The 17,931-nt window shown below is 49.7% G+C and overlaps 1 protein-coding gene across 2 annotated transcripts; it reads left to right on the forward strand.

Annotated features, from left to right (window-relative positions):
- The first annotated feature begins 9,226 nt into the window (after positions 1–9,226).
- On the forward strand, positions 9,227–16,268 carry DMRT2 (doublesex and mab-3 related transcription factor 2). Of its 2 annotated transcripts, none has more exons than XM_084898927.1 (4): positions 9,227–9,626; positions 10,395–10,980; positions 13,013–13,115; positions 15,140–16,268. In XM_084898927.1, exons 2-4 carry the CDS (start codon positions 10,426–10,428, stop codon positions 16,192–16,194), a joined length of 1,713 nt encoding a protein of 570 aa, XP_084755053.1. In that variant the 5' UTR covers positions 9,227–9,626; positions 10,395–10,425; the 3' UTR covers positions 16,195–16,268. The 2 variants fall into 2 exon arrangements, with proteins under 2 accessions (XP_084755053.1, XP_084755054.1); XM_084898928.1 differs by lacking the exon at positions 15,140–16,268 and adding an exon at positions 14,678–15,004.
- Positions 16,269–17,931: the final 1,663 nt, after the last annotated feature.

Raw genomic sequence — 17,931 nt, forward strand, 5'->3', positions numbered from 1 at the left:
GTTTTATTACCTTCCTGCATTCCTCCTGCTTTTCAAAGTGAGAATACTATTTTCTTCTTGGTGCAAACATTTCCATAGCTTTGTTCTCTGGTGGCCACGGGGGAGGTACGGCATTGGGCTGAGGAAGGAATGTAATGGCAGTTTCACAGTGAGAGGAGGGTATTGCTTGAGCAACCATTAATAAAGCAGCATCCGCAGTCACCTCTGTGGCCTTTCACAACCATCATCATCTTTTTTGATCCTGTCCACTTGCTTACTCAGGGCATGATGTTCCCGGCAGGAAAGTGAACAGAATAAGACAACAGGGATGTCATTAATAACGTATGCTCAAGACGCTTTATGATTTTCTAAGAATTCCATTTCTTTTTCATGTTGAGCTTAGGAAACTGTGGATACAGTCAAGGAAAATATTTATTATCCCCTTTTTTTTGCAAGTGAGCAATCGAGGCTTAGAGCGGTGAAGTGACGTGTCCAAAAACCGCTCAAGAGGCTCCAGAAATGACTTGGGTTGGTTATGCTTTCCGAGCCCAGGCTGGTCCACACAGCTGCCCATAATCTCTCTATTACATGGCTTTGTCTTGGGTCGTTTCCTGCCACCACGTTTTAGCCTGCCTCGCTGGCTACAAAGTGCAATTCTGAAAATGTTATGCACGGAAAATGCCCCCTGCTCCTCAGGGCGGTCTCTGCGTGGGAGATTTGCCACATTGAAGCCGGAGTGGAGAGGATGGGCTTGGAGAAGGGTGGAGAACAAGGCTATGGTATTGGGTGGGGGCGGTTTTGACAAGAGCCTGCAGAATTTGTGTTTGGAGGAGATCAAGTTGGCTTCTTCTAGAACCAAGAGCTGGAGGCTTGAGAAGGGCTGGGTTGGTTTCCTAGAAGCAGGTGGTGCCGAGGGCCCCACAGCTACCTCCTGGTGGGAAGCATGTGGAAATGGGATGGTTCTGACTCAGATCTGGGTTCTGTTGTCTGAGTCCTGCCCCCCAGGATAAGACAGCCTGTGGGAACTTGCTCCTTTAACTGTAAAACCAAGAACTGTGAAGGGTCAGTAATGCCAAGCTGGAAGGGTGTAGCCCTGAATCAGCCCTGAATCTGATGAATGGTGGGCCCTCAATAATTGTGATTCTTTCGCCTTTCTTTCCTGGCAAAGAATCAACCCAAGAAGAACTCTCTCCATTCTTGGAAGTAGAAGCTGAAAAGCTCGAAGGAGCAGGAATTAAACCCCCCCCTCCCCCCGCCCCATCGACTCCCCTGGCAACGAATCACAGGACCCCTACAACCGCCCCTTCCTCTGCTGGTAACCCTCCACATTTATTTCCCAATGGGTTACTGTTCACTTGCAATGCCTCCTCTGACGCCTCCTGGAAATGGGAGGTGGCAGGATCAAAGGCTGCGGGGTGTGTGTGTGTGTGTGTGTGTGTGTGTGTGTGTGCGCGCGCGCGCGCGTGGTCCGTGGCTGAGTCCCTATGCCTCAGGCTCTGCTGAAGGAGGGTCGACAAGCCAGCCCCACAGCGCCCCCGCGCGGTCTCTTGCCCCAGGGTGGACACACCTGCTGCTGGTTTCAGGGAAGCTGGGTCCTCCAGCAAGTGACCCCAGCGTTTGGCAATGCAATCCGCTGGGGACCACTAGACACTGGGGGGAGGATCAAAGCATTCTCACTGGTCCGAAGCGCCCAGGGTTGCAGTTTTGTTAGCCTGGCCTCACCTCGCTAATAAATTTTCTGTGACAGAAGGGGCAGGAGTGGAGGGCTAAGGGGGCTCGGTGGGCCAGAGGAGGGGGCTGGAGTTTCTTGCACCTGTGCACCCCTCTGTTGCGTTAAATCAGCGTGAAGCAAGTGACAACTCCCCTTTGCTTGCCCCCCCCCCCCGCCCTTCTACCTGCCCACCTCCCTCCTTTAAAACACCCGCGTGCTCTCTGAGGTCAACCTTTTCAAAGAGAATCTATTTCCTGTGGGCTCTGAAAGTTTTTGTAGCACTTTGCTATAAGGGGTGCAGCCTCAAGCTGGACTTTCTCTCTCCCTGTCCCCTCCTTCTCCCCCCTCTCCCCCACACACTTTCTTGCAGAAACCTTCACATGAGCCTTTCCTATTTTTTTTTCCCACCCCATGTAGAAGTATTAAAAAAATATGGGGAAGAACATTGGAGATGATATCGTTCAACTTCGTCTTTCATTTTGCAGAGCAGCCAATCAAAGCCTAAAGGAGTGATGGTGAGTAAAATGGCTCGAGATCAAGAGTTACTTTTGCTGGAAAAGCTAGCAATAGAACAGGAGAGTCCCGGGAGTCTTGCTATTTTTTCCCCCCCACCACTCATTTCATAGACTGAAAGAATCCCAGAACTCTGTCTGAGGCAGGTCAAGTACTTTTAGAGGTGTCTGTGTTTTTGCCAGTTGGCTCCAAGACATGGGATCGTACTTCAGTCACTTGGATATATGGACAGTCACTTGTTGTCCATATGAGAGCAAAGACTGAGCCAAATACAGTTTGATCCTCTCTGCTTATCCACTCCCTCCTCTCCCCACCTCACCGTACCCCAATCCACCAGGACAGACACTATGGAACATCTATGTGGTGCACGTAAGTCCCTCTGCTGGAGGCTTCCTCACGCTAGGGCAGCGGTCGGCAAACTCATTAGACCACAGAGCCAAATATCAACAGTACAACAATAGACATTTCTTTCGAGAGCCAAACTTTTTAAACTGCAACTTCTAACGCCACTTCAAAATAGACTCGCCCAGGCCATGGTATTTTGGTGGGAGAGCCACACTCCAGGGGCCAGAGAGCCGCATGTGGCTCGCGAGCCGCAGTTTGCTGACTAGGGCACATAGGGATGCTTCTGGGAGAATTCCAGATGAACTCCTCCTGCCAGCAAGAACCCTCCAGAGAGGCTTCCCAGAGATAACAGCAAAGGAAATGTGTTGGCCCTTCCCAGAGCCCAAACCCAGACCGCGGAGGCTGCTTATCTGTCACACAGGACAGGGCTCCGGAGGCTTGTTTCAGCAGGCGGGTGATTTATTTGTTTGTTTGTTTGTTTATTTTTGCTTAAACTCCAGCCAGAATGGACCTAATCTAAAAGCCACAGGATCGTGGGACCTTTATGACTGTGAGAACTCTTTGTCACCTGAACAAATCGTCATTGGATCTGGGCTCTAGGGAATAGCACCTTTTGTGAAACTATTCTATGTTTAAAATATATATATATATATATATATATATATATATATATATATATATATATAAATAATTGATTTCTTACAGAGAGGAAGAGAGAGGGACAGAGAGTAAGAAACATTGATGAAAGAGAATCATCCATCATCTGCCTCCTGCACACCAGAATCGAACCTGGGACCCTTCAGTCTGCAGGCTGATGCTCTATCCACTGAGCCAAACTGGTTTTGGCAACTATGCTATGTTTTCATCTTCTACCAGTTGACAGGTTTGTTTGTGCCTTTTTTTTTTGTTTGGTTTTCACATTATTGACTAGGACTTTGTCTAGATAGGATCAATCACACAGAGGAACAGAAATGTCACCAAGATGCCAAAATCAACACCAACATTTGCTTCTAATCCCCTTCCCATCCTTCTTGGACTTCCAGGGTGCCCTTGACCTTGATACCTAAGCCATGAGAGCATCAAAAGGAAGTCAACGTTTGTTCAGGTTTGTAATGTGTGAGATACAATTTAGAAGTCACTGAGTTGTACTCCTTATTTTATAGTCACGGAGTCTGAGGCCCAGGAAGGTGAATGGATTTGCCAATGGCTGTCACACATGGATGAAATTAAGTTTCAGGCACCATTAACGCTTTGTTTCCCTTCTCCCTCTCTTGGTTCTTTTCTACTTGGTGGTTGTACTGTGGGGAAAATGTGGAGAGTGATTTCAGTGTAGATAAAATGTTAAACCCCAATATGGGATGGGAGTAGGATTGGACAGTTCTCAGGGTTAAGGGTTTTCGGTTTTGGTTAATCATGAGGTCCCCCAGGGAGGCACAGGGCTGCAGTCCCCTGTGTGTGCCTGGCCTCCCCATGTGGACACAAGCCACATGCCCTCTGATGGCTGCCTTCCACAGCAAGGACACCGCCCCTGGGCCGGAACCCAGGCCCCGCTACCTCCCCTGATGACCATTTGGAATGGGTGCTGAGAAGTCAAGGAGGCCTGTGGTTGCCTCATCTCCTAGCCGAAAACAGCCACGTGTCCCAGCATGGAGGATGGAAATTGCCTGGTGGTGGGGTGGGTGGGCTGCATGATTGCTTTATAATCCTAGTATCTGACTCCAGATCCTGCTGCAAAAAATTGTATGAAGGCATGGAGGGAGGGCGCTGAAATTACTATGGTCTATTTGGCCCATGTAGGCACTATAGGGTGTCCCTCCCAAAAAAATGTGTACACACACTTTGAATAATTATAAAGGCGGTGTTTATTAAAATACATTTCTTTTTTTTAAAATACATTTTATTGATTTTTCACAGAGAGGAAGAGAGAGGGATAGAGAGTTAGAAACATCGATGAGAGAGAATCATCGATCAGCTGCCTCTTGCACACCCCCTACTGGGGATGCGCCTGCAACCAAGGTACATGCCCTTGACCGGAATCGAACCCGGGACCTTTCAGTCCCCAGGCCGACGCTCTATCCACTTGAGCCAAACCGGTCCCGGCTATTAAAATACATTTCATTTTCAAAATGGAGTTATCAGCTTTAAAGTGTGTATACATTTTTTTGGGGGGATACTGTATTTATCCCAGGAACTCGTCTCTAAGCCTCCATTTTCCTCCCCGCTTTGTGACCCGAGGGGCGGGGTGCACACTGAGCATCTTAAATGCCTGTAGTTTAAACCCTGATTCCCATGTAAGAGGGATGAGAGCCCAGATTGCATTGTCCTTTTCTTCAGCTTCCCCCCCACCCCCATCCTTTTGTTTTGGACACGCAGAGCAGAAACCGAGAAAATTCTAACGGCCTCGAGAACAGCTATATCTCGCAAGCACACACACCCCGCCTCCCAATGCTTGTGACAGGTCGTATATTTCATTACGCAAAGCAAATTGGGAAATCATATCTCTGCAATCCCATCTGGGATTATTTATTTCGCCGCGTCCACAGCCGGTCAAAATTGTGAGAGGATACACAATGTTAAGAGTAACTTTCCGCGAGAGGAGGTGGATTCGAGGTCAGTTCTTAAGAAACCGGAGCCATAACCAGGCCAGAGCAAAGCACTTCTACGGAGCTGCTCAGAAATTCCCCAAATCACTCACCCACCTAGGCGGTGCAAGCCGCAGGTAGAGATAGCCAGGCTACTGGTGGAGGCAGGGTCCTCCCCCCCCCCCCCCTCCAGCCTGTCTCCAGGCCTCGGACTGGGGCCTAGGAAACTGGTACTAGAGCCTCAAGACCCTGTAGGTCAGCTCAGCCAGTTAAAATGATAACAAGACAAACACACACAATAGCTCCCAAGTATCGAATCTTCAGCAGGGGCCATCACTGTGCCAGGGGTGTCTACAAGCCTTATCGTCTTTAAGGTTAGTTCCACTGAGGAAAGTGAAGCGCAAAGGGAGGGTCAAGATCCTCTCAGCTGCACCCCAGCTGAGAGGCACCAAATCTGGCATTTTAACCCCTATCTGTCCTGTCTGAAACCCGGGCCCTCGGCCTCCAAGCCGGATTGCCAGTGCGGAGCCAAGACACCCTCTCCCCCTCATCCCCTGCCCCGAGAACCACCCAGGGCCGCTCAACTCCAGAGGCGGAGGGTTCGATGAACCGCACGACAGGTGGCTGGGCCAGGCTGCAGAGGTGGCCAGGACCTGCAGAGGTGGCCAGGGGCCTGCCGGCTGGGACTCACCGCAGGGAGTGGATGGGTCAGCAGGAGCCAATTGAAACACACATTTTTTTTTTTTTGTAGTGGTACTTGTGGTAAGAAAATAAAGCCCTCCACATCAAGAAAGAGAAGAAGGAGGAAAACTTTACCTTTCCAGCTTTATTTTTCAGGTTCCCTCGCTGGACCTGCCAAGGCTTTCGCACCAGGGCCGGAAGGGGTGCGGGTGAGGGAGATGTGGGGGAAAGGCAGGGAGAGGGAGAGGGGGGCCTCGGCGCAGGCCAGCTGGGAGAAAAGCAACCCCCCGCGCCACCCCGCCCGAGCCTGCGGGCAGCGGCCGCGCTAAATCTACCAGAGGGGGCTCCGAATGGCATTTTGTACTTTGGTGTCGGTTTGCAAGCCCAAAGCACGTTCGTTTCCTCACCTCACAGATCTCCAGCCGCAGCAGGACCTCTTCTAAGAGAGGAACCTGGAGAAAGGAGCAGGGTTCCCCGCGCGCTCGCCTTTCGGTTCAGCCCGCGGGGCAAGCGGAGGCGGGGCCTCCCAGAACTGCAGGTTCTGGGATAAATAAATGTTATTTACTTATTAGCGGCCTCTGTGATAAATAAATGTTAATTGAGCTCCTACTGCGTGGAGACTCTCTATCCTCATTATTACTGTCCTCAGGACCTCCAAGCCAAGGAGGGCCCCTTGGCTTTTTGCACCCGAGCGACTGAGGCCCAGAAAACGAATCGACCAGGGTCATGCAATCGGTGGAACCACCAGCCTTGAGCCCAGGCTCGCTGACTCGTATTTACTCTGCTAACCAGTTTGTGCACCTTTAGATTCCTTTTTAATTTCCCCCCAAAATGCCGGTAATTTCGCATTTCATGTCGGAGTTCTTTATCTCCAACCCTCCCTCCCGCTCAACTTCAGGTCTCAGCAGTGGGTGGGGTCGTGATTCTCTAGGGGAGGTCGGGGCCAAGGAATGGACTGTAATTCCACTGGATCGCGATGACAGGTGTACACCCCCAAGTGCACAAGATGGGGTGCCGAGAGGGTAGGACTAGTAGGAGATGGGCAGGGAATTCTGGAGGAAGCGGTGGGACTGTTGCATAGGATTTTTGCGAGGGGTTTGGAGAGCGTGCCTGGGAGGGAATGGTCCTGGGCCCAATCCATTCATGATGGGGGCGGCGGGAGTTAGGGGGGGGGAGGGTGGAAGTGGAAGGAGGGGAGCCACTCCCCCCTCTCCGGGCCAGAAACTGCACGGCTTCAGCCTTTAGTTTACTGTACACAAATCTCACTTGCTTCCTCCTTGCAGAGCAGCTCTTACAATTCGGAACTAGTTCGAGGGCTGCCCATCTGCTTTATTTTAGTAAACAGCTGCTCAAGCCCATGTCTCCTGATTCCTCCTGGTCCCCCCTTCTCCCCAATCTAGTTACCCCAAATTAACAAATCTATTTTCTTGATTTTGTTCCTTAATCTTCATAATAACTGGTGAAAGGCTAATCATCTCCTGCTGCCCCCCACCCTCCAAGCAATTAATAAAAGCCCAGCTGGCCAAGTGGAGTACACATAGCCTGCGGGGAGGAGGGAGCTGCCGAGGGGGGTGTTGTAGATTGCATACACTCGGTGGAGCTTGGTTTCAAAGGCAGAAATGTAACTAGCAGGGACACACACACACACACACACACACACACCATAAGAGTTGATAAAAACGTGCCCTGTCCTGTTACAGGAGGGCTGCTCCTACCGTCAGGTACTAAAATTAGCAGGGGCGCCGAACCCGTTGAGAGTCTTTCTGGCTGGTATCGAGGGGCTCCAGGAACTTCCTAAGAGCAGAGGTCGACCTAGTGCCAAAGTGCTCAACAGCCCATTGCCCTCCCGGAGACCACCGCGTGACCAGGGCTCCTCTTTAAACCTCAGCTTCGTCACTGGAAAATCTGGGGGGAAAAATAACAATTCTTCCGCAGTCAAGAATCCAAACGATCATTGGTAAAGTACAGGAGGCTAAGCCAAAGGTAAAAACCCTTTGGTGTGACTGAGCGAGAGGCACGCACGGTGGACTCTGTCCCAAGTCTGAGCCTGCACGGCTCCCAAGTCACCCTCCCAGCCGCCCAGCGCGGCGGAGCTGCCCGCAGGACTGAACCGGACTGTGGCTCAGCTTCCTTCCCTGGGCGCCGCCGCAAGCGACTCTGCGGAGAAATCACACCTGGTCGCCGCTTGGGGAGGACTTTCCAAACTCGCCAAAGGTTGGAGGATACCTGCGCATCCAGCGGATTGCATCAGTTTCACAGCGTTTCCCTCCCGGACTGCCTCCTTCCAAATTCTCGGAGCTTTGTTAACTTCTCACTTCCTAAGCGGCTCCCAGGAAAGCAACGTTCGATCCAGTCCAGCAATTTCCTGCCTTGAACTCCCAAATAATCATTGCCAGCCTACTATGTGCTCAGTACAATGGCACTCGATTTCCTACCCTGTCTCCTAAACTGATTCCGAGAGGTATTATGTAAAAGTGTTAACTGGAAAAGCGTCTAAGTGATTTTAAGTGTACTTCAAGATATAGAATGCAGCATTTAATTAGGAGACTAATTCCTTTCCACATGTAAATGTAACTGTTATGAAACATTTATATATGATTTTTTTGAGGGAGACAGGTTTTTTCTTTATAAATTCATGCACACTAAAAATATATATATATATTTTAAAAAAGCTTCGTTTAAAAACATGCTTAGAGGTAATATGTGTTATGGAAATGTCTTAAAAGACAAGTCCGTTCTCCTTCAAATCCACTGTAATAGTATTTGACTTAGCCGGAAAACGTTGTGACATAGGTGATTTGGCGACCTGCCTGTCACTGGGGCATGGTTAACTTTGCATTTCGATGAGAGGTGCGAGCCACAAACATTTATCTACAGGTCGTTTGTCCGCGGATCCGCCGCTGCGGTGCAAGGTATTTATTTAGTCTTGCAAAAGGAAGTAGGATGGCGCTGCGCACCTGATTAGAGAGGTGTCATTTTGCACCCAGTCTGAGTTAATGACTGAGTCGCAGAAACACTGGTTGGTGATGCTGACAACGCAGAGATCAACAGTAACCTTTTTATGCCTGCCAAGTCTATTACCTCCTCTTGTGGACAACGCTCTTCGAAATAGTGTGTTTGTGCTCTAGTCGGGGAGATAAATGGCGATTTCACCCCTAAGGCGCTGTTTCGCTTCAGGTTTAGCGTCAGTACCCGAAACCCGGCTGCACCGAAGGCCGCGGCGGGAGTCTCTTGGCGGGGGCCGGGCGGGGCGGAGCGTGGCGGCTGCGAGGCGGGCGGGGGAGCCCTGGGCGGCGCGCCTGAGCCAATCAGCGTGCACACCGCCTGACAACTGGCCAATCAGCGGGCGCGAAGTTCGGGGGCCGGAACGGATAATACTGGGAAAGGCAGCGGAGGCTGGAGACTGCCGCGGGGAGCGCCGCGCCTCTAGTCGCTGCGTGCGCCCGCCCGCGAGTCCGGGGTCAGAGCCAGGCCTGGGTGGCCTGAACCCTCCCCGTCCAGCTTAGGGCCGCGGAAGCCGAAAGTAGCTTCGGCGAGGTTTAGCGCCCCGGACTGCCGAGAGAGGACCGGTCTGATCTTTGCAGAGACCGGGATGTGTGGGGCGAGGCCGTAAGGACTTGACTCACCTTCTCCATCCCCTTGCTACCCCACTCCCCATCCGGTGGGCTCCGGGCCTCCAGCTGTCAGCCCCCCGGTTTCGTGGCAGGGTGTGACGACCCCGATTTCTGTTTGCAAGCACAGCCAGCAGTTCAAGAGCCAGGTCCCAAGGTTGGATCTCTTTTGCCTGGGCTGCTAGCCGGGGCCTCAGAGTCTTGGTGAGTGCTGTGATGTTGCTGGGGTGTCCGGGAGGGTAACGGGTGCTAACCACCTCTTCATTATCTTTTCTAATGTACTTGAAAGCCTTGCCTTAAAAGTGCAAAACATGTTCTAAATGCATAGAACCTCCATGGCTCGGCCCAGCAAGGCCCAAGCACTGCTGATGCTGGAAGGGCATCTGCACCTCCCTGCCCAGCGGCCCTATGCCCTATGGGGCTTGTAATGACAACCCCCAGCACTTTGGCTGTCAGTCACGTCTTAGCCGGGGTGGCCATGGGAGAGAAGCCCAAGCCCAAGAAGGGAGCCTTTGTGGTGATGGAGGGGGATCAGAAGCATTTGGACTATAGGGCGGTACCTCTCTGAAGGGCCCCTTGTGATCAAAAGGAAAATAAGTTCTTTCAATGACATTTTTATACTCATCATGGCCATAGGAGTTGGGGAAGGGGAAAAGACTTGAGAAGGGGGTCTAAGCCGGCCTCGCTAGACACAAGGTGATGTGTAAAGCGTGTATAGCTAGAGAGGCTGCGGTGAAAGGTCCGGTGTTCACGGAGCACTTAGCATTAATGCATAAAAACTTGTTAGGCTGAAGGGAGGGGGGTCCCGGGGGCCCAAAAGATACCAGGCAGGCACGTGTGGCCTGGCTGTCAGGAGCGGGGGGAAGAGCAGGGCTCCTTGAGGGGCTGCAGGGGGTCTGGGTCCAAGGCCCATAGCCAGGGGATGGTGCCTCATCACGGACTGTGGGTCTCGGGGTCTCTCGTGTCTCACAGGGTGCAGGCGACTGAGCGCGGGCCACGCGCGATGGCCGACCGGCAAGCGGGCCCGGCGGCCGGGGACTGGGAGATCGACGTGGAGAGCCTGGAGCTGGAGGAGGACGGCCTTGGGGCTCCACCGCCGCCGCCGATGCTGCCAGGACCCAGCCCGCCGCTGGCCGACGGGGACGGCGAGGACGATGAGGACGAGGACGTGGAGGACGAGGACGACGACGTGGAGGACGAGGGCGACGGCGAGGAGGCGGGCGCGTCCCCACGGGCGCCCGGGCGGCCGGAGCAGCAGCAGCAGCAGCAGCCGGGAGGCGTCCCGCCGAGGCCATCGCCGGCGCCGCAGGCCTCGCCGGCCCCCGCGGGGCCCCCGGAGCGCGGCGCGGGCGCGGGCGCGGGCGGCGCGGAGCCGCGCAAGCTGAGCCGCACGCCCAAGTGCGCGCGCTGCCGCAACCACGGCGTGGTGTCCTGCCTCAAGGGCCACAAGCGCTTCTGCCGCTGGCGGGACTGCCAGTGCGCCAACTGCCTGCTGGTGGTGGAGCGGCAGCGCGTCATGGCCGCCCAGGTGGCGCTCCGGAGGCAGCAGGCCACCGAGGTGCGTACCGGGGGCCGCGGGGAGGGGCCGGCCGCAGCGGGCAGGCTGCTCCCGCTCTCCCGGCCCGCGACCTGACTTTGGGGCCCTCGGAAGGTGGGAGAACACTTCTCTCTGCCGGTGACGGGGTCGGGAGGGAGGATGCCCTGGGCGTGGCCCGGGAACTTCGTAGAAAAGATTTTGCGTTTTTAAAACACAGTCAGGCCCAGGCCGGTGTGCGCGATGGTCAGAACGTCGGCCCGAGCGCTCCGGAGGTTCGCGGGTTGGATTCCGGGGTCCAGGGGTGGGTCCCTGCGTGGCAGGCTCGAGCCCGGTCCGGTCGGTCGGGGCGCGCCTGCGGGAGGCAACCAAGAGTCTCGCCCTCCTTTCTCTCTTCCCTTCCCTTCCCTTCTTAACCCTCCATTCCCTTCTTAACCCTCCCTCCCCTTTCACTCTCTAAAAGTGGGAAAAACTATCCTCAGGTGAGGATGAACAAAACGAAATAAAAACGCTGTCGGGGGCTCCTGAGAGTGCTCAGGCCCGCTTGGGACATTGCGGTAAGAAGGCATTTTATTTTTCAACATTTGAAGCTTTTATATGGCCCCGGAGGAGAAGGAGGAGAGGGGTTGGTGCAGGGCCCGGCCTCCCATCGCCGATGGCCGAGAAGCAGCCGGCAGGGTCCGGTGCTTCTGCCTATCCCGGCCCTGTCTTGAAGGCTGAGCTGAGCGTGGCGCCCGTTTTACAGACGAGATGGGAAGTTGCGTGGGAAGCTGGGTGTCAGCAACTCTTTAAGACCACGCGGCCAGAAGTTTCTAGTCCCGCGAGAACTACCTAAAAGCCGGTGGGTGGAGGGGTCCCTGCGCCTCCCTCCGTGGGCCCCCGTAGCCAGGAGCACGGAGTTTGCATCAAGGATGTGCCCACGTGCTCCGGCACCTGCGCTCCCCCTCCTACACTCAGGGCGGGGGAAGGTTTTTTTTTTTTTTTTTTTTTTTTAACCCTCACCCGAGGAGATTTTTCTATTGAATTTTAGAGAGTGGAAGGGAGAGGGAGAGACAGAGAGAAACACCAATGTGAGAGAAAAGACAACATGGATTGGTTGTTTCCTGCACTGGCCCCCGACCACAGCCCAGGTGAGGAAGGTGCTCTTGATGGGAATTGAACCCTGGACCCTTCAGTCCGTAAGCCCATGCTCTGTCCACTGAGCAAACCGGCTAGGGAGAGATTTCTTTAAAATAAAATTTTATTTATTGTCGAGGATTGGCTAGGGAGTGGATTACAGTACACAGGGGAAATAGTGACCCTCATGGAAAGCAGGATCCCAAGGGCCGCGGAGAGAGCGCGCTGGGCACCCCTGTCGTGGTCCTGCCCTGGGTTCGGACCCGGCTTCCTCCCGCTCCTGGTGTGTTTCACTGGGGCCCCTCGTGTCTTCGCTCCCCATGGCCTGGCCTCCTGGGCTGGGCGGAGGCCTAGCAGGGCGCGGAAGCCGAAGCCGACCAGCCGGCAGCTAGGGCTTGTGCTGCGCCCCGCGGGTTCGGAGGGTTTTGTTCGCCTTCGTGAGTCCCAGACACCCAGTGAGCTGTCTGGAGTTTTTGGCCAGACCAGGGAGTCTAAGACATAGGGACCCTCATCTCTCTCGCTCCACCCCGTCCTGCTGAGCAGAAACCAGCTGCTGAGGAGAAACCAGTCACTGCCCAGTGGCAGGTCTTGGGCAACTTTACCCCCACCTCTGGCCGCAGAGGACCCGGTTCGGTTTCAGGCTGGGCTCCCACCATCTGCTCCACTGGACTTCCTTCCTCCGGGATGTCCCCCCACTTCTGTGTGTCCAGGATGATCCCAGCAAAGCAGCCCCAGAGGAAGCCGGACCCGCGTTCCCAGTGCATGGCTTCAGACAGAACTAGCTGGTTGCCCTGGGATTAAGGCGTGTTCATAATAAGTTGGGAATAGTTTTCACAGGGGATAGGAAAATTAAGTATATTAAGGTTGGGGAGAGTTGCTGACACCTTTTCCCTCTCTTTTCTCTTCAGGGCACTAATGTTTATGTTTCTTGTGTTTACAGGACAAGAAGGGGCTTTCCGGGAAACAGAATAATTTCGAGCGCAAAGCCGTGTATCAGAGGCAAGTGAGGGCACCCAGTCTGCTGGCCAAAAGTATTTTAGAAGGTAAAGCAATGCAAAGTCATCCCTTTAGTCTTTGAAAGCAGGTTCTGAGTGATTCTCATCATTCTGGCTGTATGGCATTTTTATTCACTTCGGAAGGAGTAAGCTGAGGAGAATATATCTTTTATTAGAAGGTTTTGTTTGGAGGGAAGAAATCAGAATGTGAGAAAATGAATCTCACACACCTCCTGTTGTTTTTGTCACTGATAATTTTGTTGGGTTAAGATCGAGTGCATGTGAAATTTGCCCTAGTGTGAGCAGTGTACAAAGATACACACTCCCAAGTGATTCAGGGCAGATGTCCTGAAAGGAAATAAATTTAAAGCAATTACTTCGATGTTGGAGCTGAACAGAGTACGTTAAGTAAGGAGTTTAACAGTACCCACACTAGCAAAGACTTCTAGTCTAGGTGATCCAACCTGATTGCACTCTCTTCATTTTACCATTTCCCTCCTGGATTATCTGTAACTTGTGGTTATTCCCCATTTTGTTTATCATTTTGATAATTGAGATTGTAGAATCAAACAATCGAAGTTGAGATTAAATTTAAACAGTGTGAAGTTTCTAACTCCATGTTTTCACTTTCTCTAAAGCCTGGGGATACATTAATTTTTCTTAAAATATTACTGATTTTTCAAAGCATCTCTGTTTGGGTCTGGAACTTATTTATTGATCTGATAAATAATATACCAACTATCTTTCACCATTTAAGGTGAAGAAAAGTTTATATTTGCTCTAATTGTCACATCAAAAGAATCAGGTTGATAGCAGATTTTTTTAAGAAGACATTTGAATTTTGTTTTTTCTTATGTTGCTTCTGAATTGAGTTTGTTCTGGACAGGCTTGAAATTTTGTATATGTCTTACCCTGTGCTGTGTTAGAATAGTTTCTGATGCATTAAAAGTTAATTTGATTACAAACTGGCTAAACAAATTTTATAACCATAGGGATCACACTAATAAACTGAAATTGTGCCAATGCAATTTGAGAAGTGGGAGGATGAAATGGAATAGTAAATTTAAGTAAATAACTTCCTGGCAAAAAAAACCTACTATAGAAAAGGAAACATTGATTTTCACATTTATTTTATTTGCAAATGAGTATGATGGGTTTGTCACTATGTAAACAAAAACATTACAATGGATCCTTCAAACAGATTTGACAGTGGCGAGTGTGTGGGGATGATGAAAGCATTTCATGCTACCAGGAATTCTATTTATGCTGTTATACTGATTTTTGGTTTTGACTTCATAAGGTGTGCGATGACTTAATCTATGTTCTAATGATTGCATGTTCTACCATGTGGGTATCTGGCCAACAAGATTAGTGCTTGGGAAAAATGAGTATTAGTTATTTTCAATATAGCAGGGTATCTCAATTCCTGGCCCCCACTTTTGTTTGCTTGTTTGTACTAGTATAGTAGTCAGGGGTAGCGGCCTGGTTCAAAATTCACTGAAGAATCTGACTAGTTAACAGCTCTTTTTAGTTTTCTGTTTTTCCCTGTTTCCTGTGTCTTTTCTGTTTTTCTCCTCACTAATCTGCTTTAACTTTCTCTTTTTTCCTAGTTCTCCTTGGATTATACTCCAACTGTTACAATGTACATAATGAGCCATCTTTAGAACTAAGTGACATCAGCTCTAGGTATAGATATCTTTTTAATAATGGAATGAGATGATATGAATAATAATAAATAATCGATTGAAGTAAGATCAGCAGCCTTATTTCTTAATGTGTAGGAGCCGGGAAAGAATATTGAAATTTCAGCCAGTAAAGTACACTTGTCAAAATAAACAAACACACTTAGAACTACAGAAACAATAACAAAAAGTTACAACACATATATCTTTCCCCCAAAGGGAACAATCTTAAATTGAACCAATACTTTTGCTTTCTGAATAAAAATGTTAGTGATACAGAACTGTAAACATTTGTTCTGCCAATTTGCAGTGTTTCTGTTGCCTTTGGGTTTCCAGATTTTTCTTTCCTAGATGTTAATCTCTTTCATGTGCAATGCTTGCTTATTCTAGGCTACCGCCCCATTCCAGCAGAGACTTATGTGGGAGGGAGCTTACCTCTCCCTCCCCCAGTAAGTGACCGGATGAGGAAAAGGCGGGCCTTTGCTGATAAAGAGCTGGAGAACATTATGCTGGAGAGAGAATATAAAGAGAGGGAGATGCTGGAAGCTTCCCAAGCTGCTGCCTTGTTCCTGCCGAACCGCATGGTGCACGGACCTGAATACAACTACAAAAGTGCCTACAGCCCCACCCCAGTGGAACCCCCAAGCAAAGACTTCTGTAATTTTTTGCCCACCTGTCTTGATCTAACCATGCAGTATTCAGGGTCTGGGAATATGGAGCTAATTTCTTCAAATGTCAGTGTGGCCACGACTTACAGACAGTATCCCCTGTCCTCAAGATTTTTAGTTTGGCCCAAGTGTGGCCCCATTAGTGACACTCTCCTCTACCAGCAATGCCTGCTAAACACCACCACCTCGGTTCAAGCCCTGAAATCTGGGGCCAGCTGGGACTTGAAGGGAGTACCAGTCCAGGATGGACTCAGTGCCGAACACGACACGATGCCACCCAAATTGGAGGGCTCTCTGGTGCTGCCTCACACTCCCGAGGTCCAGACCTCAAGAAGTGACCTTCAGGGTCACCAGGCTGTCCCCGAGAGGTCTGCATTCTCCCCACCCCGACGGAATTTCTCTCCAGTTGTTGACACGGACTCCCTGGCAGCTCAAGGGCACATCTTAACCAAGATCAGCAAAGAAAGCACCAGGCACCCTCTGCCACTTAAACATAATCCATTCCACTCACTATTCCAGCAAACTCTTAATGACAAATCAGGTCCTGAGTTGAAAACACCATTTGTCAAAGAGGCCTTTGAAGAGGCCCCTAAGAAACACAGGGAGTGTTTAGTCAAGGAGAACCAGAAGTACACATTTACAATAGATAGATGCGCAAAAGACCTTTTCGTAGCCAAACAAGTTGGAACAAAACTCTCGGTGAATGAACCGCTGTCATTTTCTGTTGAGTCTATTCTCAAGAGGCCTTCATCTGCCATCACTCACATCTCTCAATGAAAGCCTGCTGAAATGGAAAGCTGGATTTTCTGCAGTCTCAGAGGGTTTTTACCAGTTGCTAATTTTTTTTTTTTTTAAGGAAAAGAAAAGTTGTTTGTATAAAGAAATTTCTAATGTAAATGATGGTGATTAAAAGATTTATATTCCTATGCATGTACTTCTCACCACATATTTAAACTTAAAGTTGGAAATTGCTTATGTGCAAATTGTAAAGTTTTACACTTTACACACTATTTCAAAAGCAATAAAATTGACACTGCCTTATAAAAGACTGCAATGTTTGCTGAAGTAAATAGTTGTCTCTGTCTAGGCGAAAAAGCTAGTGTTCATGAAATGTGATCTTTATTTTTCTATGATTCTTTGTATTTCCAAGTGCTCATACTGTTTGCTGGCGGCCACAGGAGAACCTTTATAATGCCTTCGATCTTGCATTTTGGAAGGCATGTAAATATGGCTATTCAAGACTGAGGCAAAAATAGTTTTATGGAGATCATAGGGAAGATTTGCATGTTTATAGAATCATAATTTTGTGTGAGTAGATAAAAGTTGAATTAAATCGAAGAGGAATGAAGTTTAATATCTTGTTCATATGATGAGATAGGTTCTTGGAATGGATCTCTTAACTCTCTGGGTCCAGTGTCCTCCCTGATGGGGATGTGTATGTAGGGCCTCAAGCTGCCTTTTTCTATTGAACCTTCATTTTATGATTTTTGGTTGCTAGGAGCCCAGAGCAGGTTCCCTTGTAAGGTGCAGTCCGTTTAAATCATGATGGTACATGGTTGAACTGTCTCTTAAGCTCTCTTGTGTTACTTTTGTTTCCTAAGGACTGGTGACAGCAGGCATTTAAAAGGAGGTCCAGGACTCTCAGCTGGTCCATGTGTCTCACATTTTCCACCAGTATGGAAGGTTTTCAATATAGCTCTTTGCCGAGTTAAAAGCTCTTATTATTCAAATTGCTTCAGCAGCCAGTTGCTTGAAGGCATCAGTTGTTTATCACAGCATGGGGGTGGCTTATTGTTTCTTAAACCTTTCCCTTCTGTTGCCTGCCCCCTCTGTTTTTTATGTTCATTATTACTTTCTTGTTTTGCTAAAAAAAAAAAAATGTTGACTGTTCTATATGATTGATAAAGTAAGATATTTATGAGAGTTATTAAATGTATCTCTGAAGACCTCATCTGTGGACCCCAAGTTAAGTTCTAAGATGTTATAGTCATTTCAACACAAAATCAAGAGCCAAATATCTCACCTTTTAATTTTGCCTTGGAGTGAGTTTACTTTCAGCTCTGCTCTGGTTTGGATAACAAGAACATTAGGTGGGTGTGTGAAATGTGCCAAGAAATTCAGGAGTTTAAAGAGTTTCTTTCTTGCTCTGGAAAACATTTAAACTTATTTAGAAATGATTTTGCTACTGATGAGCTCATGTAAATCTCCCGGGGTTATCTGCATTGTTGCTTAAAATTAGCATTGGTTTCAAAAACAGGCCAAACCTTAGGTTGATTTTCAGTTTGTATTTGTAAAATACTTGGTTTTGTTGAGTCAAATTTACTTATTTCTTACTACTATTGCAAGAGCCAGAGCAAATGGAAGTTTGCCAGAGGAAAAGAAAATGAAAGCAGGCAGAGATCCCAATAACTGTTGATTATCATTAAGTGGAAAAGTTATATCCAGGCATGAATGCCCTGGGGTCAGAGACAGACCCTCACTCTGCCCCTCCCCCCCATCTTTGCTTTATACAGT

Source organism: Pipistrellus hanaki (assembly GCF_964339955.1).
Source record: "Pipistrellus hanaki genome assembly, chromosome: 11".
In the NCBI taxonomy this organism is placed as follows: domain Eukaryota; kingdom Metazoa; phylum Chordata; class Mammalia; order Chiroptera; family Vespertilionidae; genus Pipistrellus; species Pipistrellus hanaki.